Source organism: Polistes dominula, unplaced genomic scaffold (assembly GCF_049000335.1).
Source record: "Polistes dominula isolate Pdom_NZ unplaced genomic scaffold, Pdom_raw_medaka contig_18, whole genome shotgun sequence".
Taxonomy (NCBI): domain Eukaryota; kingdom Metazoa; phylum Arthropoda; class Insecta; order Hymenoptera; family Vespidae; genus Polistes; species Polistes dominula.
The window spans coordinates 625,001-650,006 of record NW_028301164.1 but is presented as its reverse complement, the minus strand read 5'-3'; the positions used below and the strand labels follow the sequence as shown (position 1 = coordinate 650,006).

The following is a 25,006-nucleotide window of genomic DNA, read 5'->3' as shown; positions in this document are numbered from 1 at the left end:
GCGCAGCCTCTGTTATTAGTCCCGTGGTTCTAAGGGACTTTTAAAAGCGGCGAAACGGGGCCCCACCGCCGAGAGGGAGACAGATCCTGACGGGGATATAATCGCGCCTGAGCCCTTCAGCCCTTTCACCCGACCCCACTAATCTTCGCGTCTACTATGCGTTATACTACGCGAAGGCCGCGTACTTGGCCGCGGGACCTTCTCGTCCTTTAAGTCACCGAGACCTAAGGTTTAACCTTAACAGTCAGCAATCTTAAAAAAGACATCCTTTTCTTCAACACCTTTCATCTTGATCAACTTATGTCGTAGTCTTGAAAAAATAAATCTTTCTACGGCAAGAGTTTATTGCGTTTAATTTATTTACTTTCTTAATGTTTTTTTAGTTTTTTTTTTTTTTTTTTTTTTTTTTTTTTTTAATCTATTGGAGATTCTAAATATTATCAATAAATAAAAACGAAAGGAAAAAAGAAAAAAAAATATATGTATATGTAGTCGGATAAAATAGGATTTTGACGATTTAACTTTAAATGAAAGAAAATTGAAAGGTATTCGATTGTGACTTTGAACGAAAGAATCTACAGGTTTCTACTTTTCTACTCGACTGATCGGACGGGACAATAAAGTGTCAAGAAAATCCCGAACGAGAAGGTGGAAGAACGATAGCGATAGAGGGGTGAGGGTCAACTACGTCTCTTGCGTACGAGACGAATCCCGTCGGGGGAAAGCGTAGGAGCTTTACGCGGGGATTATCAGGAAGCGAAGCGAGCTGCCATGAATACGGAGATCCTCCGATAAAAGAATGAAAAAAGGCATCGGGAAGGTTTGCGAGAAAAAAGAAAAAGAAATAGAAAAAGAAAAAGAAAAAGAAAAAGGAAAAGAAAAAGAAAAGGAAAAAGAAAAAGAAAAAGAATGAGAGAGAGAGAAAAAGAGAGTGAGAAAGAGAGATTGAGGGTGAGATAGGTAAAAGGTGGTGGGAAAAGAGTTGGTAACCCAGTGCCGGTAGAAAGTGCCGGAGCAATGTAGTCGACCACGAATGAGCGTACCAACGGATGGAGAGGCAACACTTTGTAGTTTTAATCGATCCGGTGGGACGGGGGAGAAAGACGGAGCACCTGCCGAGCTTTAGGGGGTGAGTTCTCGGCGTGCTACGCCAGAGGAACAAGAAGAGAGGGAGAGAGAGAGAGACGAAGGAAGCGAGAGAAACGTAGGAGTTGGAGTGAGAAAGCTTTCCAGAGTGTACGAGGGAGAAAGAGAGTGAGTGAGAGAGTGAGATAGAAAAGGATAGAGGGTCGACCGTGAAAGAGGGAAAGTCTCGCTGACATCGGTGAAGGGAAAAGAGACGCCGAGTGAAAGAGGAAGGGAGGAGGATAAGAGAGTTAGACGAAGAGGGAGAGAAAGAGAAAGAGGAAAAAAGAGAGAAAGAGAGAGAATATACAGGATGAACGGAAAGAGCGTGTGCAAGGGAGAGAAAAGAGAGGTAAAAGAGTGAGAGAGAGTAAGCGGAGACCCACATCCTGCCGACTCCTACAACTTCAACCACCAGCTGGCTGTACCTCCTACCTCTTCGGTATATGTGAAAAGCACGTGGTCCCCGTGAGGAAAAAGGACGAGAGTATTCATTCATTTCCCTTCTATATTTTCTGTAAAACTTCTTCTTCGATCCATGTCCTATTACCTTCAAAGATTCTTGCCCTTATCCCAAAAGTATACTTTCCTTTTCTTTCGCCTTGATTTTTAATAGCAACATTTTTCTTTTTAGATCATATAAGAAAGGATACACGTGTTATTCTTTTTTTATCTTTAATTACATTATCTTAAGATTTGATTAGCTTCGTTATCTTAAGACTTGAGATTAAAATAGAGAAATAAAAATTTGATTACTTAGTTATTAATTAATTAATTATAATTTTTCGTTATGGTAATATCAGTTTTATGAATGTTTTCATTTAAGGGGGGCCATCTTTGTTAGATCTAAATTCTGAGTCAAGAGGTAAAATCACAGAGAAATACGTTCGAGGTCGATGTTGGAGAATTTAGGGGACAATGTTGAAACGCCGAGGGTGCGTGCAGTGTCATTGCCATCGACGAGGGTGGTTCATCGTTCGAAGGGTTAAAGTGCGAACGTAGTAAAGTTTTCATGTACTAAGTCTCCCTAGGATGTGAAGTTGAAGATCGATAGTTCGTTCCTCTTAATTCATATTAACTAGTTTTTACATAGTTCTGATATCAGAAGTAATTTATGGAAACGTAGGAACATGAATCATTTGTTAAAATTAGGAAAATAAACAGTTACTGCAGTTGTCCGTGAGTCATCTTAAATACTTCTTCATCTGTTCTATTAACAATACTATTGCAATCTTTTTAATCTTACAAAGAATGAATTCCTAATGATAAAATGTTATTTTCATTTTAGAAAACTTAGTGCAAGAACAGTCTTCCAGCAAAGTAGAAACATCCAGTAGTAGACAAACGAACTGGTCAAGTAGACACAACTAGTAAGCTACAGACGAACTCGCTAAGTAGATGCATCCAGTAGGAGACAGACAAATTCATCAAGTTACACCTGTCATCAGACTGAATGAATAAAATCTTGATCTTTGTCATAAAAATCATCAGTAAACGATGATCAACCTAAATAAAAAGATCTAATAGAATTTTCTTTTCTGTCGAAAAATAGGAAACATTCGGAAAAACGGAAGAAAAACGGGTCCTGATCTTTCTTTCAAATGATCCAAAGAAGAGAGTTGACCTAAACAAGAGGATTCAACGGAATCTCATAATCCATGATTGAAGATCATGAAATTGTTAATCTCAAAGTTGTAAAGTATATTTTAGGTGAAATAATGTCAGTGTGCGTATCGTTTCTTGGTGGCAAGGTATACCTTGCTATAGCAGCGAACTCTTTGGCCCCGTTGAGCTGATTTGCATGACGGTTACGAGCTCGTTCGAGCTCGTGGTGGTTATATTACAGAGATCGAGAGAGGGCTGGATGTAGGAAAAGGTGGATAGAGATCGGAGGGTGGAAGAAGAGGGACGAAGGTAGGTCCCTTTTGCGTGTACCACCCTCCACCGCATCCTCCCTGAACCCTCTGGCTGAGGCTGACGACTCTGGGAGGCAGCTCGGACACTCATAACAATCATAACAACGAGCCCTCGCGAGTAACTCGCGGCCAACCTCCGCGCATAGACCACTCCCATTGGACCGCCTCTGTAGCCCCCACCAAGGTTAGTTGGTGTTGCCCCAGTGCTGAGGCGGGAGAGTGTCGGCGCCGGGCTTGTCTTCCCTCGACTCTACTCGGGGGGCCACTACGCAGCCAGACTGCGAGCCGTGAGGGTAGAGGTCCGAGTATTCGCACGGAGATACACGCGCCGAGCAACGTGCACGATCGACCACGCCGCTCATTTTCCACTTCGTATCATCGATTCAGAGGAATCCAACGTCAAGAAGAAAGAAACGACCCTGTATAGTCATTGAAGAAGAAGAAGAAGAAGAAGAAGAAAAAGAAGAAAATTATTGACGAAATTAAAGATTATCTTCGAGAGTTCGAGGGATCAAAGGATCAACTTTAAAGGAAGAAGAAGAGAAAAGAAGGATAAGCCAAGAGGAAAGTAGAAGAAGAAGAAGACAATTTTCTTTTCTACGTGCTACACACCAAACGATCAAACATAGTTGTCTCATTTTTCCACGCTGATATTTCTATTGTTGTGTGTGTGTTATTATCATTTATCGTTTGTATCATCGAAAAAAACGATTTGTTGGCAACTGATCGGAAAAAAAGTTTTAACCGGTTGAAATAATTCGCGATTACGGAGTGAAAAGAACGAGTGCGCGAAGTAGAGAACGAACAGGAGAGCAGAGACGTCCAGGTGGTGCGCGTCCGACGCGTTCTCAACCTATAGAGACGCACGTGGGACGAACCTTCGGAGACGTGAGAGAAAGAAAGAAAGAAAGAAAGAAGAAAAAAGAAAGGAAAGGATTAGTTGCCGAGATTACAAGTAGGACTTGGTGATTTTTGTGCGGACTGGTGAAACCTATCGATTTGTGTTCAGACGCCTTTTACAACTTTGGACTTCTCGTCGCATTGATTACACCTATACATTCATTTAAAATAGAACTTAAATTTGGACTGACAGGTGTGAATAAAGTTTACTTACATCAAGAAAGATAATTGTGTTTCGCTCAAAATTGCAAGTGAAATCGCGAAGTGACGATAAACTTGAGGATTCTTATTCTTTCTCTCTCTGTCAGTATCTTCCTCATTTCTTACTGTTTCCCTTTCTTACTCACACATTCACAAGTCTAACGAGCAACTCCTAATTATCGTTGGCAGTGCGCAATTACGACGAGCGCGTGACTTCACGAGACGGGACACGTCAGTGTTTTTCTGCTACGAAATTATACGTTTTCGTTCAGAACGTTCAAATCGTCGTTGCAAGTTGTCTTTGTTGTTGTCGTCGTCATAGTAGTAGTAGTAATCATTGTCACTGGCTGTGGCTATGTACAAGCATGCACGCTGTGTTGTACAAATAGAATAATTAAAAGAGCATTAACGTTTCGCGACGATCGTTCTGTCTTCTTATATTTATTATTTTATTTTCTTGTTTTACGAGTTTACAAAGAAAAACCACACACCGTTAAAGAGGAAAAGAATTTCTTCGAACGCGTCCATCTCACTTAATCAGGAGTGACTAGTGCAAGCTGATTAAACCGCTGACTTATCGTATATCGTTGGTCACGTGAGATCGACTAACTTCCACTAATTAATTATACCGGTTAATTAAACGTGCCGTTAGAACAGGCTGATGTCACGAGACTTGAAGATTTTCCCGAATCGTTTATTCCTCGACGTCGGTCCACCACCGACCGCGAGATTCGCGAAGGAGGATTCCATTGATCGTACTAACGCCGTCGAAGGCTCGTGAAGAAAAATAAGAAGAAGAAGAAGAAGAGGATAAAGAAAAGATAACACCTGAATTATAAGAGGAAAGGATCAAATTCCTTTTCTATCGTCTTTACCCGCATCGTGGGAGAGATAAATAACGGAGACTCGTCCAACTCACGTCAGGACGACGTCCCACGTAGAGCGGTCGCAGCTCAGTTTAGGTGAGTAATTTACAATATGTATCAAATTAATATATATCTTATTTATATCGTCATTCAAAATATATCATCGATAATGATATAATATATGTAAGGGAAATATAATTCCCTAATTTGAATGTTATCGCGCCTAAGCGTAACTCAGTGATGCTCATTAATCTATAGTGTCAATTTGTTCCCTGATTATAAAAATATTATATATATATATATATAAATAATATCAATTTTATATATTTTCCTTGAAATCAAATATTATAATAAAATTCTGTAGTAACTATGTCTTATAAAATAAATGGGACAATTCTTTTTCTCACAAAAAAAAAAAAAAGAAAATTGTATATAAACGTTTAATTGAAGGTTTAAGTTGGTAAAAATTAGAAAAAGAAAAAAAAATCAGAACTGACTTATAGGAAAAGCCACAATTTTATTCTCCTTTAACTTTTCTCAATGTTGGCATGGTAAAACGTTAGCTAGAAAGGCCAAAGCTAGAGAGTGGCGTGGCTCGCGGGCAATAATCGTCGCCCCAATACCATTAAGTTAATCTCGGTAATTAAGAAACTTACTCTCTCGTTGTTGGTCAAGTAAGCGAGCGAGAAAGCAAACGAACGAACGAACGAACGAACGAACGAACGAACAAACGAGCGAATGAACGAGCGAATGAACGAGCGAGTGGGTGAATGAATAAGCAAGCGCGGGAATGCTGGTTAGAGCGGGAACTCAAAACCTCAGTTTTGTCGATTCCACATGCGAGTTGTTTGCCCCGGCTTCCCGATTGCGCTACGTTCAAGTCACCGATAATTTCCTCAGGGTACTTAGGTGCGTTCTAATAATTAGTACGATAATTATGCATGACTGCGTTTGTCCACGCGAATGTGACCTGGAAATGCTAATATAAAGCAAACCTTGTCTGAGCAAGAATAGTATACGTGTATGTTTATTTGTGCATGTGTCTACTAAGTACTTTACTTGTACATATATATTATATACATATGATAAAAGGGGGGAAAAAATAAAGAAGAAAAGGATAATAAAAGAGGGGAACGTGTATTTTAATGAATTTTTTATCTATAAGCCGAGAAAACATTGATCATCGTGATTATGAGAGATAGGAGTTTTAGTAGCAATGGATAGTGTAGAGATTGGAGCGATAGGTGTGGCGATATGGAAAGTAGACAGAATAATCTCGTGCCAATATATATGGCTTAGATTGTAGACAAAATATACGTGTTATTAGACATAGTATCAATTAAATTTTTTTATTTTTTTTTATTTTGTATATAACCTTTATCATATCAACTAATAATAATCTAGTCAATCATATTTTTTTCTTTTTGTTTATGTAATATACTTTTCAATCATTTTTATTAATAGGTAACTATGTTATAAAAATAATTGAACATTTTTTCTTTAAGTCATTTACATTTGCAATAATTGCTTTTTAGATTATTCAGAACAAAATTATTACGATATTCGATTTAATTAATAATGATTATTAATATTCGTAACTTTCTATGTAACACAAATGTAACCTTCTAAGTAAAAAAAAGAAGTATAAAAAACTTTTTATTGAAATTAGCAAGCAACTCGTTGTAGGGAGAGAGAAAAAAAATAAACTGCAAAAGAAATATATAGTCTCAAAGTTAGCGAAAAGATTTACTTTCCAAAGTTTACGATTTTTCTTTTCCTACCTACGAGGTAGACGGAAACAAACGAGAAAATACCGTTTCGTTGGTATGCTTACGTCGCGAGACCATGTGACTGGAGAGGTAAACAGGAGCACGTGTTGGCGGCGTGACTAGGAGTGACGGTGTGGGGTGGTTCAGAGAGAGAGAAAGAGAAAGAGAAAGAGAAAGATAGAGAGATAGAGAGAGAGAGAGAGAGAGAGAGAGAGAGAGTGAGTTGGGAAAGGGGGGTTGTCGGGCTTGGTAGATGGAAGGTGGTGTTGGTGAGAGGGTGGAAAATCAGTGCGAGCAGCAGCCGGAGGGTAGGAGAGTTCTTTGCTTGCCGCCTCGGGACCATGGAGTGTCGGTGAAAAGGGAGACTCGAGGGAAAGAGAAAGAGAGAGAGAGAGAGAGAGAGAGAGGAAGAAAGAGGATGCTGAAAGAGGGTGGGCGAAGAAAAGAGAACGAAATTCTATCCATCGGGGTAAACAGAGAGCAAGAACGATAGTGTAAGAGAGATAGGGAGAGTTAGGGAGGAAAAGAGAAGAGAAACGAAGCTCCAGGTTATACGGTTTAGTGGTGAGAGGGATGGTGCGGAGGCAGAGGCGGAAAATTCCAAAGGAAGAGGTCGACTGCGATATCGTTGGGGTTGCAGCTCCGGAATTAGTATGTAAGAAATCAACGAACTTTCTATCCTATGCCTTTTCCTACACTATTCTCTTCGTTAGAAACTCGAGACTTAATGAATCCATTTCCGTTAATGTAAGTAGTTCATTTTTTTATATCTATGTACACTTATTTGTGAAAATATCATAGCGCGTGTTCTCTTAATTGCAAATAATACTTTGGATAATTTTCTTCATTCAGTTAATTGTTACAGTCAAAGTTTAGAAACGTTTAATTAAGATACAGGTTTTTTATTCTAATAGTATCTATCGATCTTATAAATATAAGATTATTTGCTTTCTTTTATATGTCTATGTGTGTATATGTCGAGCAGAGATACAAAAAAAATAAGAAGAAAGAAATACCAAAGACATCGCATCTCACCTCACTCATTTTAAATTCAACCTAAACTTTGTCTCGATCTCTTTTCTTCTCTCTTTTTCATTGCTCTTTCCCTTCCTTCGATTCGAAGCCCGTTGAGACTTTCCCGTTTCCAACCCGAGTTGCTTTTAATCCGATTCAACCCCCTCGACCGACGATACGCCGCACGATAACATACCCCGTTCGACGATTTACCCACTTTTCGGATCGTTTCTCAGTTCCCAATTCACTTCTAGTTTGTTTCATTGAGTCTTTTTCTTTCATTATCTTCGTTGTTAAGTTTTCATTCGTTGCCAATGATTTACTAACAAAAATTTTATTTTTAATATACGACAATAATTTTCTTTTTGTGCTGAAATAATTATTTAAAAAAAAAAAAAATGTCTTGAGGGAAAGAACAGAAGCCCTTTCTTTTTTTTTTTTTTCTATTATATTTGACGCTAATGTTAGGAATATTTTTCTCATTGGGTTTGGTAGTCGAAAGGACAATTGGACGAAACGCTTGGCCCCATAGAGGGCGAGGCGATGCGTGTGGTATCATTAATTCTAATAATTCATAAAGAAGCACGCACGTGCGTAACGCGAACGCGCGCAAGAGCGCGCGCACACGAAAGGGAGAGACCTTTCCGCTTGGAGTCGAGGGTGGACGAGGACGAGGACGAACGTGATGCTTCGTCACGAATGTTTTTGTACGCACGATGCCTCTAATAGACCTAATTTGCGTGTAAAAGCACTCGCATGATTTTCGTGCCTCGTCGCGCCATCGAGGAGACACTGTCATTCTTCTCGTTCCTAACTCTCTCTCACCCTCTCCTTCTTTTTTTTTCTTTTTTTTGTTCATAGACAAAGAAAAAGAGAAAAAGAGTCAAATACCCTCGTTTATCCATCATTCATCGGTGATTATCGCTTGGAAATTCTATGAGAAGATAGATTTATCTTTTTCTTGAGCTTCTTCTTCTTCTTTTATATTATATATATAGTTTCGAGATTACGTTATGAATGTATAATTAATAATTTTAGAAAGAAAAAAAAAAAGATATAATATCCCTCTCTGTCTCTCTTTCGTAAATTATAAAAGTTTAATCCACAACTGTCGTTCTTTAAAAAGATCAATAATATTATTCCACCATAACTACGACATCTTATTCATTCGTAATGAAATCATTATGAATCATCCGACGTCGTTGAAATCCCATTGCGAATATAAAACGAAGTTGGGAATAGTGAAAAAATAAAAGAGAGAGAAAAAAGAGAAAAGAAAAAAAAAACAGAAAAATAGGAGGGTCCAATGAACTGAAGAATAAAGTGAGAAAACGATAGAGAGTGAGAGAGAGAGGGTAAAGACTTATAAGATTTTGGGCCAGATGTTAATTCTGACGACTCAGCATGAGCCGCGAAGGCGGTTTTAGTACGTAAATACATCTTCAGCGGGGGGGCACCCATTATAATGGGCATGTGCGGTTAAGGTTCTATTTGTGGTAATTCGGAGTTTAATGCACTCACGCTCTGATTTAGCCGACGGCCTGACACTTTTTTGTCCCCCTTGCGCTCTCTCTCTCTCTCTCTCTCTCTCTCTCTGTTTTTTTCTTTATCTCGGTGAAGCCCCTACGACGCCGGCGCCGTAAAACATGAAATATTCTTCCTGCGCCGTATACTCCTCCTTTCGTCTAACATAAGCGCTCCTTCCTTAACATCGCCTTGCGTACACGATATATCATATTCACCATTTCGTTTAAAACGAAATACGCATAAATTCGACGTATTATAGTCATGATTTTGTTTTTCTAGAACTATATGTATTCAGATATGTAAGTAAGTAATGAATTTTCCAAGAAATTGTCCAGTTTCTTGATAACATTTAATCTATATACTAATTAATTATTGTCGTTTATAGAGTTTAAATATTTACAAGTTAGAATATTTATATGTAGAATATGGATACACAAGAATATTTCGCAGGAAGTAGCTTGTTAACGTATGTCAAACTTTTGGATATACCTTAATTCTTATGAAAACTTAATTCTTCTAAAAAGATAAGACGATCTAGTAATATTTATATAGGAAATATGAATCTAAAAGATGAAAGAAATTTCTTAAAAGGAAAATAAAAAAAAAGAATCGTAATAATTTAAATGAAACGATTGACGTTTTGTTGTACGTGTTCTTAAACAACGAGGCATGAGATACGAAGCGACGAACTTGACGTAAAGGGGTTCTAGGGACTCTAAGAGGAAACGTTCGCACAGTCGCATTAACGTAGGCCGCTGTTCGGTTTAATCCTTGCGTTTCGTGACTCGAGGCGAAGCCCCTCGGATTTCTGACAGAATGGTATCGCACGAAAGGACCATTACCCCCATCCCCTTAGCCCACTCTCTCTCTCTCTCTCTCTCTCTCTCTCTCTTTCTCTTTCTCTTTCTCTCTCAGTTGCAAGCACTTAACTGATACACGCTTACACCATAGTAATACGCTAAGGTACTCGTCCGAGAAATACATGCAACGTATTTGCCGCCTGACTCGTTTCTTCTTCGTTTATTTTTTTTGTTTCTTTTCTTCCTTCTTCTTCTTCTTCTTCTTCTTATTCTTGGTCTGTTCGAACATTAATACACGCGGCGCCACAAAGACGCGATTATGCTCTGCCATTAGAGTGCTCGATTGATTACGGGATCGTGAAAAAGGACCAGCCGGGACAATGTCGCGATGGGCGGTTGCCAACTGGTCCCGCTGGGATCGCTTTATTGGCCGTGTTTCAAGTAGGAGGGTTATCCATGCTACTACTAGCTTCTACGAGTACTACTACTACTACTGCTCCCTTCTCTCTTTCACTCCTATATCCCGTCTTTCGAAGATTCCTTGCACACACACAGTCTCCCTTGAGAATACTTCTATCCAGCACCTTCTAATCCCATTTTCGCGCGTTTTATACAATCGATCTTGAGCATTAAACTATAAGATTCTATGAATTTTCCCTAAAAGGGTTCCTTCTCGCATTTCTTATTCGCAAAGGTTATTTCTAACAACCCCTTAAACCCAATTTAAAATCGCATTCAATGAAATCGATCTGTGGTATCAGATTTCTATTATATTTTTTCTCCTTACCGAATGTCTAAAAATTCATCGCAATAACCGAAGGAGGAGAATTCCTCGTCTGGGAGGAAAACGTTGTTGCATTAACGACGAACGGTTAAGAAGAAACGGCCGGTCGTTCGTTCATTCGTTCGTTCGGCCATTTACGAAGCAGCCATATGGCGATTATCCGCGAGTAAGATATTTATAGTTTTCCCTTATCCCCACCTTAGAGAGAAAGAAGAACGTTCACCGTGGTCCAGATAATCTTCGTCTTGGTAAAGAACGTACACCAACCAGTCAGCCAGCCAGCCAGTCGAGACTTGATTTGCTTCGAACCGAAAATTTTCAGAGTAGACTTTGGTGTTTTAGAAATCAACCTCATAAATCCTCTTGCCTCTCTACTTTGAAAGAAGAAGAAGAAGGAGCTTCGGGTAAGGTGGTTTATGCACACCTATAGCCTCGAGCGTCTTCCTAGTATTTAAGAGACTAAGAAAGAGAATGAGAGGAGAGGAGAGAGAGAGAGGGGAGGAGTAGGCGAGAATGTTAAAGGAGGAAAAGAGAGAAGGAGAGATCCTACGCAGAAACTAGCTGCTGCTGTTGCTGTTGCTGTTGCTGCTGCTGCTGCTGCTGCTGCTGGCCACAGGCGTATGGTTGTTTCTAAACCCACCTTATCTACCAGCCCCTATAATAAGCCGCGATTTGAGATCATATATCCCCTGCGCATTTCCATCCGCGTACGTTCGTTCGCGAGAACTCGCACACGTGTTCGAAAAGACGCATACTATACGTGTTACGTATACCAACGAGTTAAAGGGAGGGAAGGAAAGATATACGCTTATACATGCATATATACACACATACATGCATCATCTCGTACCAACAAGGTTCAAACTCTCCCTCTCTCACTCTCTCTTTCTCTCTCTCTCTCTCTCTCTCTCTCTCTGTCTACCCACAATTCCCGAGCGCGTTATAGGCCACAGAGCGCTTGCAATTACAAGCTGGTCAACATATAATTATCCCCAATGACCATAAATTACCGGATTTTTATGCGCAACATTCTTAATTACCCTTTGAATTAACATCAATCAACCCCCTTAATTGCACGCTGCTGTTGCTGTTACTGCTGCCGTTGGTACGCCGATGATGCGTCTCCGACGATCATCCTCCTCGCCCTCCACCACCATCACCACCTTCTCCTCCCTCTTCTCATACTCCTACTCTTATTCCTCAACATCGTATGTCCTCGAAGCAAAATGATTCTACTGGGATATAGCGATAATACGAAAACATAATCTCTCCCCCTGGAGGCTTCTAACGTGATATTGAAAAGAGAAGAAGATGGATATGCTAAAAGAAATTATTATTCAAGGTACTTACAAAGATTTTGATTTATAAATGTATTCATTTTTTTCTCGATTATATAGATCAAATATCGACGTGATTTTTATTATCTTGTTCTGTTTTTTTTTTTTTTTTCATAAAATACTAGCGTGTAATGTTACATAAAATTTGACAAAGAATTACTACTTGATCAATTTTTCTAACATTATTTATTCCATATTTCAATATAAATTAAATTAATCGTCTTACTAATTCCTGTGATTTCCAATATAACCATTTATATTATTTATAATTCTAGATAATAACTCGTAGAATTTTATTTAGAAACTAACACGCAAAGATGTTCGTTATTATAAGCTTGATATTAAAGACAAGCACAGTCCACAACCAAAGATAGAACCGCAACGGGTTAATTACCATCTCTTGTAAAACGTTCGCCAGTAATTATTAGTAGAGATAGATGCGTCGAATAAAAGAGAAAAAAGTAGGAGGCCCCAGATAGAATTCTGCTTTGTATATCGAGGTAACTAGGTATCAAAGTTGATTTGGGGTAGGGGGATACTGGAACGCGTATTTTAAAGAAATAGAAAAAGGATAACGCGCTAAACGAAGATATAGTAAAATAGTATAGGGGAGGAAGTTGCGAGAAACTAAATGATTCGTTGGGGGAAAAAAAACACGTGAATTAAATTTAACGATGATTAATCCATCCGTAAATTCGTGACCGTATAAGAAAGAGAAAGAAAGAATGAAAGAACGAATGAAAGAAAGAAAGAACGAATGAAAGAAAGAAAGAACGAATGAAAGAAAGAAAGAAATAGAAAAAGATAAAGGGATGTAGGGATCTTGAGAATTCTTGGCGTTAACGGAACGTAGTAATTATGAAAGTTAAGTCGAGGCTATGTCCGACCGATCACGCTATAATTTTTTCGATTTCTTTGTCCAGACTTAAGATCTTTCCATCCCCTCTCTTCAGCTAACCCCCTCATTCCCTCTATCTCTCTTTCTACTCTATTTCTTTCCTTCTCTCTCGCCTTTCTTCTTTCTTTCTCTCTTTCTTTTCTACTCTCGATCCAAACAAGAGAACGCTCGCGATAGGCTAATGAAACTGCACTCTCATTAAAGTACCCAGATCAACGATACTAATTGGCTAGCTTTCGGAATACCCACCATTATCCTCAGGACGCGATATAATAATCACCGCGGAATTCGATTTGGACAGGCAGTGGTTAAAGCGTCTAGTAATTTCACGGGCGCGACCCTAGAGCGATTAATACGAATCCAACGGAAATTAGCAAGCAAGCAAGCAAGCAACCAACCAACCAACCAACCAACCAACCAACCAACCAACCAACCAACCAGGCACAGAGAAAGAACCGACAAAAAAAAGGAATATAACAAAATTAGAATTAGAAAAGATTCAGCGAGGTATCAAGAAAGAAGAGAGAAGCTAGAACTAAACTCGAATAAAATGAAATTGTTAGTTGGATCGCATTCGAAGGTATGAGAAATATTGTTGGAGAGAGAAAAACGTAAGGCAAGAATGTGTTTTTTCTTTCTTTTTCCCCATCGTCCGTACTACTCGAGAGAGAAACCAGTCGACGACTGGTTGTTGGCTCTCTTCATCGTACAAAGTGTGGGTACACAGTGAAATCGGTTCGCTTTGACCAACGGTAGCTCGTTATCCGCGTCGCGAGACACTCGTGAGAGTAACTTATTGTCGGCATCGACCAACCTCTCTCTATTTCTCTATCAACAACAACAGCAACAACGTTCAAAAGTTGTCATTGTCTTGAAGATCTTGCCTGGAATATGTATTTTTACCAGGGTCCGTTATAAAAATCCCCTTTTTGCTTGGATATAAAGTAATCCCGGAAGAAGAGGTGGAGGAAAGAGGAAGATTGGGGTTCATGAGTAGAAGGAGTTAGAGAAGGAGTATGAAAAAGAAAAGGAGAAGGTGGGGGACGAGCATTCTCTCTCACCCTTTGATAATAATTTGTCCGTTGTAACCGGTTGGTTTCCTTCGCGTCCTTCTTGCTCGAAGCTTCCGCTCGATGATCCATCCAGCCGTTCGTCATAGGCGTCCGCGCTCATGGTTTAAAAAGTAAAGCGCTGGACTTGGGCCAGAGCAAAAATAGAAGCAGATGTTAGTTGCGTTCGAGGAGATGATGATGATGATGATGATGATGATGAAGGAGAGGAAGAGTTGAAGAGAACGAGGAGGAGGAGGAGGAGGAGGGTACAAGACGATACTATATGTCGACTCCTCTCCTATGGTAGCTTCGATGGATCAGAGTGACAGAGTAGGGGAAAATTTAAAAAGAAAGAGAGAGAGAAAGAAAAGTTTCGATCCAGACGGTATACAGTGATTTCATTGCCCTTGAATTCTTACTAACAGAGCGCTTAGATAAAAATAATTACCCGGATAAATGCGAGATGCCTGTAGGCACCGTGTTACCGAGCAATTTTATTCTCGATCCTCCTTCTCCTCCTTCTCCTCCTCCTACTTCTCCTACTTCTTTTCCTCCTTCTATTCCTCTCTCCGCTCCTTCACCCTTTCCAACCCCTTTTCGTCTCCCACTCCGTACACTCTACGAGCTTTCTGGCCCGACCAAATGTTTTTGCTTTGAAGTCGGAAGATGAACGAGCTGCTTCTAATTTCCAGCGTCTGCATTCTTAACAGCTGCACGCTCGGCAGTTCGATACGGCCTCTAGCGCGGACTCTCCTCTCTCGTGCTTAATTAGTATCGTCGTGTTTACGCAAGTCCTCCTTTTGTCGTCGAGATCGTCGAGAAAGAGCGAACCGTTGTACTCGTCGAAATTGTTTTGAAGATTTTTTTAGGACATCCAGTTGACTTTAGAAAGATTTTCCTTATTTGCTTGAGTATTGGACTTCTTTTTTTATTTCGGACGAATACAATATCAAAGATATTTTTAACGTGAGTCGTGCACCACGGAAATGTCCTATTTAGAATAGTGTTGTTATATTCTTTGCAACATGGTAGAACTATAGAAATGTTTTTATTACTAATTGTAATGAAACGTGAATTTCTATTAAATAAGATTCTACATTGAGTCTAGCTAAATATATATTGACGTTCGTTCGATTGTAACTAAACGACTAAAACATACTTCGTATTATTATTATTATTGCTTGACTAACGTTATCATTATCGGTTATGGCCGTTTATGCAAATAAATCATCATCTGCATATCATATATCAACACGCAGTTAGGTATTGTATCCAGGAATCTCGTTACTCCGAGCGTAATTGTTGGAACGGTCCAGCATCGTGCTAGATCATTATTACTTTCTATTACAAGAATTGTCCATTAAGCAATATCCATGCACACGGTTTAGATTGTTTTTATTTTTTTTTACAATAATAATGTTTACCTTCATAGCGCTTACAATCGAAAATTCATGCTATTCCAAAACGAACACAATCACACATTATAATTTTCTAATTAATTAAACATAAATCAAAAGTATTTTCTCTATTATTTCTAACGTTTGAAATACTAAAAACACATTAGGTATAAGAAAGAGACAGTTAATCGAAGTCTCCCTCTCTCTCTCTCTCTTTCCCTGTTGCTCTTTGTCTTTGTAGAGTGATCGAATCTTGGACACGAAACTCTGGAAAGCGAGTTATTATGGAATTGCGTTTCTAGTGAGGGATAGTAGTAGTGGGGATGAGGAGAAGCGAGGGTGTAGCTCGTAGAGCGTATATTGCGGTGTACGTACGCTATTAGATCGGTCCTCAGAGAGTTTTGGTCGATTTGCAGATTACGAGTCCCCGGCATGCAAGGCTGACATGGCGGAGGGTTCGGCCGAGGAGGAACAGAGCAGTACCGCTGCGCCCGCTTCCCCTCCAGCTGATCTTCGCACTCTGAACACCCAATTGTCGCCGCCTTATCACCATCAACCCCATCTCCAGGCACCACCGCGTCTTCAGCATTTGCAGCATCCCAACATGTTGGCCACCGCCGTACCGCCTAGGCACAGCCACAGCATGCTGTCTCATCAGGTGAAAACGGAAGCCGAGTTGGACGCTTCCTACGACGTGCCATTGAATCTCAAGAGCGAGGTAAGCTTCAACGAATCGACTACTAAACTATCGACGTTATATTAGTTTAACACAGGTACCACACTCCCCCGATAGATACTTCGTCGGTACCCTCCTACCCTCATCTTCATCGTACCTATTTTCATCTGTTTCTATACGTACGATCGAAGAATTGATCGAGAGATCAAGCTTCCTTTACGAATATATTTTGTTCTAGTTCCAATGGTTTTATGGTTATTAATTATAATAGGAAGAACGAAGTAAGAACTTTGTTACTTACTGAATATACGCGGCCACTTGTTAGAAAATATTGTATTACATTTGTACTATCATTACCTATTATCATTCATTTGTATTTTATTTTCCCATATTCTATGTAATTTGATTATGTTTTGAGTACGCCAATAATGCTAATGCTATAATATTTCAATGAACAGATCGTTAGTATTTAACATCCATGTAACATATATTCAATAATTAAAGTCAATAATAGGTCTAATTATTGGATTATTTGAAATGTTGATTATTGATCGACGAATTAAACATTTACGTTGGAAATAGATACTTTCACCTTTTACACTATGATATGATCGAGATGTTACATAATCATTATCATATTCTAATCTTTGTTCTCCTATTATTTAAGGGGAGTATTTTTTTTATTAATTTTGTTTCTTTCATACAAAAACATTTCAGTATAATAGTAGATATTTAATACTTATACTTTGAATCGTCTGTTCATAGCTATCGGCATAGTGGTTAGCAACGGTTTTGTGTGTCAATGACAAGCAATTGACCGATTAAGTAGACGACGTTGTCCAGCGTCCCAACCTAAATCGGACGATGATCTCTCCCTGACCTTTATATAATTAACGTACAAAATAAAGCGTGTCGAATGAGTTCTATCAGTGGACATGAGGTCAACGAACGGAGATCATCATTCCCTTTCATGGTTATTACGCAATAACTTTTGATTTTCATGTCGTCCTTGTACTTTGTACGTGAAAAACAATCAATCGATACTATGGATTGAAAATAATAATAAACAAAAATCCCATGCTTACATTTAAATAAAATCATGATTTTTATTTAATCGTTAATTTCTATCTTATTAAATGATAAAAGATTTTTAAAAAATGTGCTAAGGAAGAAAAGTTATGCAGAAAAGGTGCTCCCGTTAGTATGGCAAAAGTCGTGAGAAAATCTAAGACTCAAAATGTCAAAGTTTCTAACGGCCCGCGGCATTACCATCGTTGTCGTTGTTGGTGGTGTTGTTGGTGCTGGTGGTGGTGGTGGTGGTGCTGGTGATAGTGATGGTGGTGGCGGCGGCGACGGTGGTATGCAACTTCTCCTATGCGTCTACAAGACATTTGCTTAAGCGTTATGCGAAAGACTTCCGCGTTCCAACCGGCGGAGTAGTCTAATCACTGCCGGCATACAACTCTCAACCGAAGAAGCTTGCTCTCGATAATCGGTGCCCTATCACCCTACATCGGTCTTTTTAAAATCAATTCCTCTTTGATATATATATATGTAAGGAGAGAGAGAGAGAGAGAGAGAGAGAGAGAGAGAGAGAGATAAATTTTTATGGTTATCGGAGAATGTACAAAATTCGATAAAATGTGGCCATCGTTTTCCCTTACCCTAATATATGGTTTCTTTTTTTTTTTTTTTACATTCACTAAACTCACAATATTTTTATTTTTTTTGTCGATGGAAACTTGATAATTTGATAATAAATTAGATAAACTATCTGATTATAATATTATATAATTATTTTGTAAAAATTATAATACAGAAGATATTTATAGTAAATTACTTATGATAATGTGCTGGTTGAAATTAGTCAATTTATTTGATTTTATTTGAATTTTGTGTATATTATTCGAATAAAAATGCTTATTATCTAAGAAAATCTTTCTCTCTCTATCGATTGGTAGTAATGGTTAAAACTATGTATAATGAGATTCTGAAAGTTTTAATATTATAAGCACGTAGACTTAGGTTTCACGATCAGTATGCAAATAATTCCATATCCACATAACTTTAAACATAATTCCTCGATCTTACGATAGCAAATTTCTCTCCAAGTGAAAACTATCCTATTAAATAAAATCTAACACGTTCGTAGAGTTACGTAAAGGCAAATGAGCTCGAGGATTGTTAGACCGTATAAAGAAGCAAATATAATATAATATAATATATGTCTGAAAAGGAATTTTATCAAGTATTATGACAATTAGGCGTTATAAACATTTTTCTCAAACTTTCCTAATAAATTTGAAATAAAAATTAAATTAGAAGCAAATATAATATAGTACAATATGTATGAAAAAGAATTTTATCAAATATTATGACAATTAGGCATTTTAAACATTTTTCTCAAACTTTCCTAATAAATTTGAAATAAAAATTAAATTAGAAGCAAATATAATATAGTACAATATGTATGAAAAGGAATGTTATCAAAAATTATGACAATTAGGTGTTTTAAACATTTTTTTCAAGCTTTCCTAAATTGGAAATAAAAATCAAATTGGATGAAACAAATTTACTAGGAAAAAAATAAAGAACATCTTGTTAATTAATAATTCATTCATATCGAACAAATATTGTTTAGATTTATTTAGCTTGACATCCGAGAGACAATGAGAAAAAAAGAAATCAATAGAGAGAGAAAAAGGTTTCCATTTTTAATTTATTTTATTTTTTTTTTTTCAGTCAGATATACCGATCAGCTTTTATTCGTTAATATCATGGACGAAATTATTCGTCGTCGTTTCGACAATGCACAACAATGATGCCAATTAACCTACAAAAGGGAATAATACCGATACTAGGCAGCTCGTTCGTTCGTTCGTTCATTGCTTCTTTCCTATGACTAAAAAGAGAAAGATAAAAAGAAAAAGAAAAAGAGACAGAGAGAAAGAGAGAGAGAGAGAGAGAGAAAGAAAGGGAATCTCGAAAACAGCAGTCTCATCCGTTAGTCCGTTGTCCCTGTCCATCCATTATACTATTATCCCCTCAGCAAACCTCACTAACACTTATACGATAGTCCACACATGGATAGAAATGGATTCAGGGATACTTATATGCGTAGAATCCATCCAGGAGTTAGCCACGCATCGGACTTAATGCCCTCGTCCACTCGTTCATAGCTTGCTATATCTCGAAAGATGAAGAGGAAGAATGTTTTAGTAACATAGCTGCAATCTACGAGTAAAGGAATGGGAGAATATTTCATGCTGAAAAGCAGCCTTTCAGAAAAGTCTACTGCCTTTGTTAACAGCTACCAAGTAAGAGAAGCTGACTAACGGATACTAAGTTACCAACGTGTTCTGTTTTGTGTATTCACCGATGATAACAACTATTAATTCTCTATCGTTAGAGTTATACATCCAAGATTTAAACGAAAAGTTTTCATTATTAAACAGAATCTTTCTTTTCTAAACGAAAATACAATCGAAATTATTCAAAATCTATTTGGATTTAGATTAGAAGAGATAAATGATCGAGATACTTACACACGTGTTTCGTTCTAATAACTTATGAAGACGTCACCGTTATGCAATCAGACGAATTGAAGTGTCAAATTCTCTTACAGCATCCAAGACATCTTCTTAGCAAATCTGGTGGTCGGATGACTCTCGAAAGACAGTTTAGTTCACATTCCCTTCTCGATCGTGCCAAGAAAGGCGCGAGGATTCGTCGTAAGTGTCTTTTCACATCGTTCCTTCGAGTTTTGCATCGAAAGCAGTCTCTTTTAGAGACTTTGGCAAGATTGCTATCTCAAATTTCTTGCATCTTCATCATCGTGAAAAGATAAAGAGAGAAATAGATGAAAAAAAAAAAATAAAATAAACTAAAAGAAAAGAAAAAAAAAGGAAAGAAATAGAAAAGACATACACATCCTTGGCAAGTTCTCAAAGGCCTACGAGGCACGTTTCTCCTCTTTTTCTTTTCTTTCCTATTTCCATTTCTTTTTATCTATTTCTCTATTTCTCTTTCTAACGCATAAATGTCTCTGTCAGGAAGAAGTGATCGAAGGCAAACGATTTGAAAGTTGGTCAAAAAGCTTGTATGGAGTTCAGTTAGTCGTGATTCACGTATCTCATTATTTCATTCTCTAGTTCGTGGCTACTCGATTGCATTTCGATCGGATTTCACAATTATGATTAATATTACCGGTGGTGAACACTAGGATTCGCGGTCTCGATTTAAATATCTCTTCCTCTCGGTCGATATCTCCGATAGCCCACGGATAGGAAACTAAAGCAGAACAAAACTAGCTGTATATATATATATATATATATATATATATATATATATATATATATATATATATATATATATAATAATATAACTAATTTAAATACGGTTACTGTTTCCTATTTTAGTAAAATTAGTGTATGTTTGAATTTGTATTTTCATATGACATTCATAACAATCTATTATTTCCTTTCGTAAGCATATAAGTATCATTTTTTGATTTGTTTAATTAAAGATTAAATTGCAATTTTTTTGGGGGGCAACGTAAGATAAAATATCTAAATGAATTTTTACCTCTCAAATAAAAGCCTTCATACATATGTATAACTTACATAATAGTTATCGTCTCATATGTTTGTCAGAAAGATGGAAAATAATTGATACCAAACTACCTATCTTTTATCCGTAACGTAATCTCGCTGATTCATCGATTTCATTATCCGTAACGTTATTGAGAAGAAGAGAAAAAAAAGTTTCCTTCGATCCTCGGGATCTCATTCGATTCGGATAAGAGATGCACGACCGTTACTAAATCATTACGCGTATCCATAAACGTATCGGGACAAAAATCTCATTTCTCCTGAATGCGCGCATACTTTACGTAACATGATCGATCGGTCAAGAAAGAAAGAAAGAAAGCACGATCTGTAGTTTAAAGCTAATCCTTTGACACCTTTGAATCGATTCTTCCATTGGCACTTGCGTTCCATCAAAATCATAATTGCAGGATCGCCAATTGATATCTAGGGAATGATTTTTATAAATCGCGTAAATCGTTTGGAAGTAATACTTGGTAGCTGGTCGAAAGGTTGGCCAATAAAATTGACAGCCAATCGTTCGTAAAAAGCAAAGAAACGGATAAAAGGGGGAAGGAAGGAAGGAAGGAAGGAGGGTTAAAAGGAATAAAAGAAAAAGAGAAGATAATATATATATATATATCTATTTCTCTCTCTCTGCTCCCCGTTCCTCATAGCAGTCATCCTATACCACTTCACCTCTCATGCCTGTCCCTCCCCACCCATAGTCAGAAATCGTATTTGCAGAGTGATGGAATGTTTATCAATAGATTAATCTACGAGATCGTCAGGCGGCTTCGCACAATCGCGTATCGGGTCCTCGATTGCGATTAAACATAAAAGTATCATTTCAATCTGCCCCACCTCCCTTCCTTCCTTCCACCTACCTTCCCTGTACTCCTACCATCGCCAGCAGCAGCAGCACCACCTCCACCACCACTACCATCACCCTTTCTCCCTCTCCAACTATCCACGTCGTCGTGGTATATCGTAGCCCGCCACCGTCGCCGAGGCCGACGTCGTCGTACATTCTAGCGTGTATAACGCGCCCGTACATTCGATAGATCGGGCATTTTTTCCATTAGATTGGAACTTGATTAAATTGAAAATCTGTCAATTTAGGAAAAAGCATCCGGACGGTTTATATTGACGGTGGACATTATACGCGGCCGCGCTACGGCCAACCAGTCGGTGAATTCGTACTGCCTGACAACTACGCGTGCCGTTGGTAGATAACTCATCGTCGATCCCTCCCTCTCTCTCTTTCTCACTTTTCAGTATGTAGGATGAACTGTTTATTCTTCTGACTTCCTCTTTTTGTTATTTTTTTGTGTGTGTTTTTAAATCTCTTCCCTTCCTATACTTCTACTCTCTGTTTCTCTCTTTCTCGCGTAACCACGAACGAATCAACGAACGAACGACCGACCGTCGCATTGCATCCCTTGTAAAAATTAATTGCCCGGATCTCTTTGAGATAGCGACGTTACTCGTCGTTTGTCGATATTGCGAATTTCCGCAAGAATTGGTGGACCAAGCTGATTCTGTACGGTGATAAGCTGGTCAAGGTATGTCAACAACAAAAATTAGGTTCAATCGTTTGGATTTATTGTCTGTATCAAATTATATTCCGATGTCAAAATTTATCGAATAGTTTTCTTCGAATATTTTATGATATTTTAATTATAATATATTACAACGTGTATTATGTAAATCTTAATCGAGACATTAGAAGAATGTAAGATGAAAAAGTGTAGTGAAAATTGAGAGAGGGTTATAATTATTTTAATTTGTTTATATTTAATATATATTATATAGTCGAAGATTTGAATGTGATTAAATTTAAATGAATTCTGATTTTAAATGAATATATCTTAAGGTCGTATCGCATATACATTTCAATGGCTTATTATTTTAGGTCGATAAAAATCGAAAATTTAATTTTTCTCTTACGTCATTTTAATAAAGGATTTGTTTTTATATTGTTATGTTGTCGTTAATGAACTCACATGCACGTGAGTATAACTATATCGTGAGCGTAATTTAATAACAGCGTATCATCTATTTTAGCATTATCGGTCATAGGTTCGTTCGTGCGCATGCGTTAGCATGCTACTCGTCGGTGTAGGCGGTCGGTACTAATTTAACCACAGGTCGTTCCTTAACTAGATTCTAAGAATCCATTTGGAAAACACTGATTAAAGCTCTGTTCTTACGACGCGATCCAACGATCCTCTTTCTCTATGAGCGATCAATCAATTACGCGACTCGTGTACTCTCTAAACGCTGTCGTGAGAAACTACGTCGCCGGATGTTACAGACAACATGTTTCCTTTTCTCAAGTATACCATGAAATTAGATGAAATTAGATAAGCTAATGAAACTGATAAAAATGTAACTTTATAACATTTTATAATTAAAAAAATATCTTATAATTTGCAATAAATCTAACATGGTAACAAAACGAAACAAAATGTCGCTATTGATTAAGTATAATTTAAGAGTATAATTTTATTATAATTATAACAAAATAATATTACTGTGATAAATAATCACACATATATATGTATAATTATGGTAATGTTCCTTTATCTTTGATATTTCATCTTTTGAATTATTTGAAAACGTTAAATCGTTCTTGTAAATGTATCTGGATGTGAAAAATAAATAGTTGAAATCGATCGAAAAATCGTTAAATGGGAGAATCGGAGTATCGCTTATTACTCGAGCCGTTCCGATAATTATCGAACTATATCATGTTAGGTAGTATAATGCTGTGCTTCGATAAGCCGATGTCGAAACGAGGAATATATTTAATTGAAAATTGCATGTTCGGTTAACGATAACGCCTCTCGAAGAAACTCTCCCGTCTCGTGCCGCCGTTATTAAGAGTAATTTAAGGACATCCAATGGATTGGCCAGTTCTTGTGATAACGTTCAACCAGCACTATGTTAATGCACTCTCTTTCTCTCTTTCTCTTTCTTGGGTGGATCGACCATTCCATTAATGAGAAGCCTTAAATGATGTCTCGCCGTGAGAAGTGCGTGTGGGCGAAACATTAGCACGTCAAGGTGCGAGATTGCAAGTTACGAGAAGATATCTTATCTTCATTTTTATTTTTAACTTTCTTTTTTTTATTTATTTATTAATATCAAATCTCATTCGATGATTCATAGTCAATTTATATATAATTTTATAATCATTCATACTAATATATGTATACTGGATAGTTCGTGCAGTATAATGGTAATTATAAATTTGATATTAGGTAAGTAATTATATTTTTTTTATATAAGGTTATTTGCTAGAGAATTTACATTAAAAATAATTAGAAATTGTAATAATAGTTGTGGACATATACCTAGTACATCGTTTTCTAATTTCTACAATGAAATTTGTTCAGCACCAAGGACTTTGCAGTATTCGTGATTAAAGACGATCGCGAGTCAGAAAGCAGTGCGGATAAGTCGAGAATAGGAAAGGGAGGAGAAGAGAAGAGAAGAGTGGTGGTAGTGTGGTAGTGATAGCAAACGGAGGATAGTGGTAGGGTGAGAGGGGTCTGGTCGCGGGGGAGGCGTAATCGCGTACCACGGCGTAGCTTTTAAAGTAGGAAACTCTCCGGAAACTACTGGTCACACGGTACGGAGTAACTCCCCGTCGGTGCCAAATAACAATGTTGAATCTCATAAACAAGGAGACAAGACAAATACCCGCTGGCCAGTGGTCGCAGGGCGCGGAGTAGACAGAGAGTCCGTTCCACCACCCCCGCCCTATCCCATCCACCCTCTCAGGAGATGGGAGATTCTGCTGGTAATTTCACGGTGTCTTGCATCCTTGAGCCACCCACTTTAGACCACCCCTTCGATCCTACGTAACACCCGTGCAATCCATTTGCTGTATTCTTGTACTAATCCTCTAGCATTATGATCGCTACTCTCGGCACATTGATCGAATTTGCCTTAGAAAATCGATGGATACTATCGTTTTTCTTAATTATCAAACATACAAGTGGAATATTCATTAGTTGATTTTGATCGGTAGTTAATCTTGAAAGAACTTGTTAAAACTGAGAATATATATATCGATTACGTGATATTAGGATATTTCATATAGTTGGAAATAGAAGTGATATCGATTGGAGAGAGATACACTAGACAGGA

At 37.9% G+C, this 25,006-nt stretch overlaps 1 protein-coding gene across 1 annotated transcript in view; it reads left to right on the top strand.

Annotated features, from left to right (window-relative positions):
- The window catches only part of pdm3 (POU-domain protein pdm3), a 130,827-nt gene that overhangs the window by 1,690 nt on the left and 104,131 nt on the right, over nucleotides 1-25,006 (top strand). The window contains 2 exon segments of the mRNA XM_089178955.1: nucleotides 2,414-2,482; nucleotides 16,003-16,304. Of these exon segments, the coding sequence (XP_089035081.1) occupies nucleotides 2,414-2,482; nucleotides 16,003-16,304 (371 nt within the window).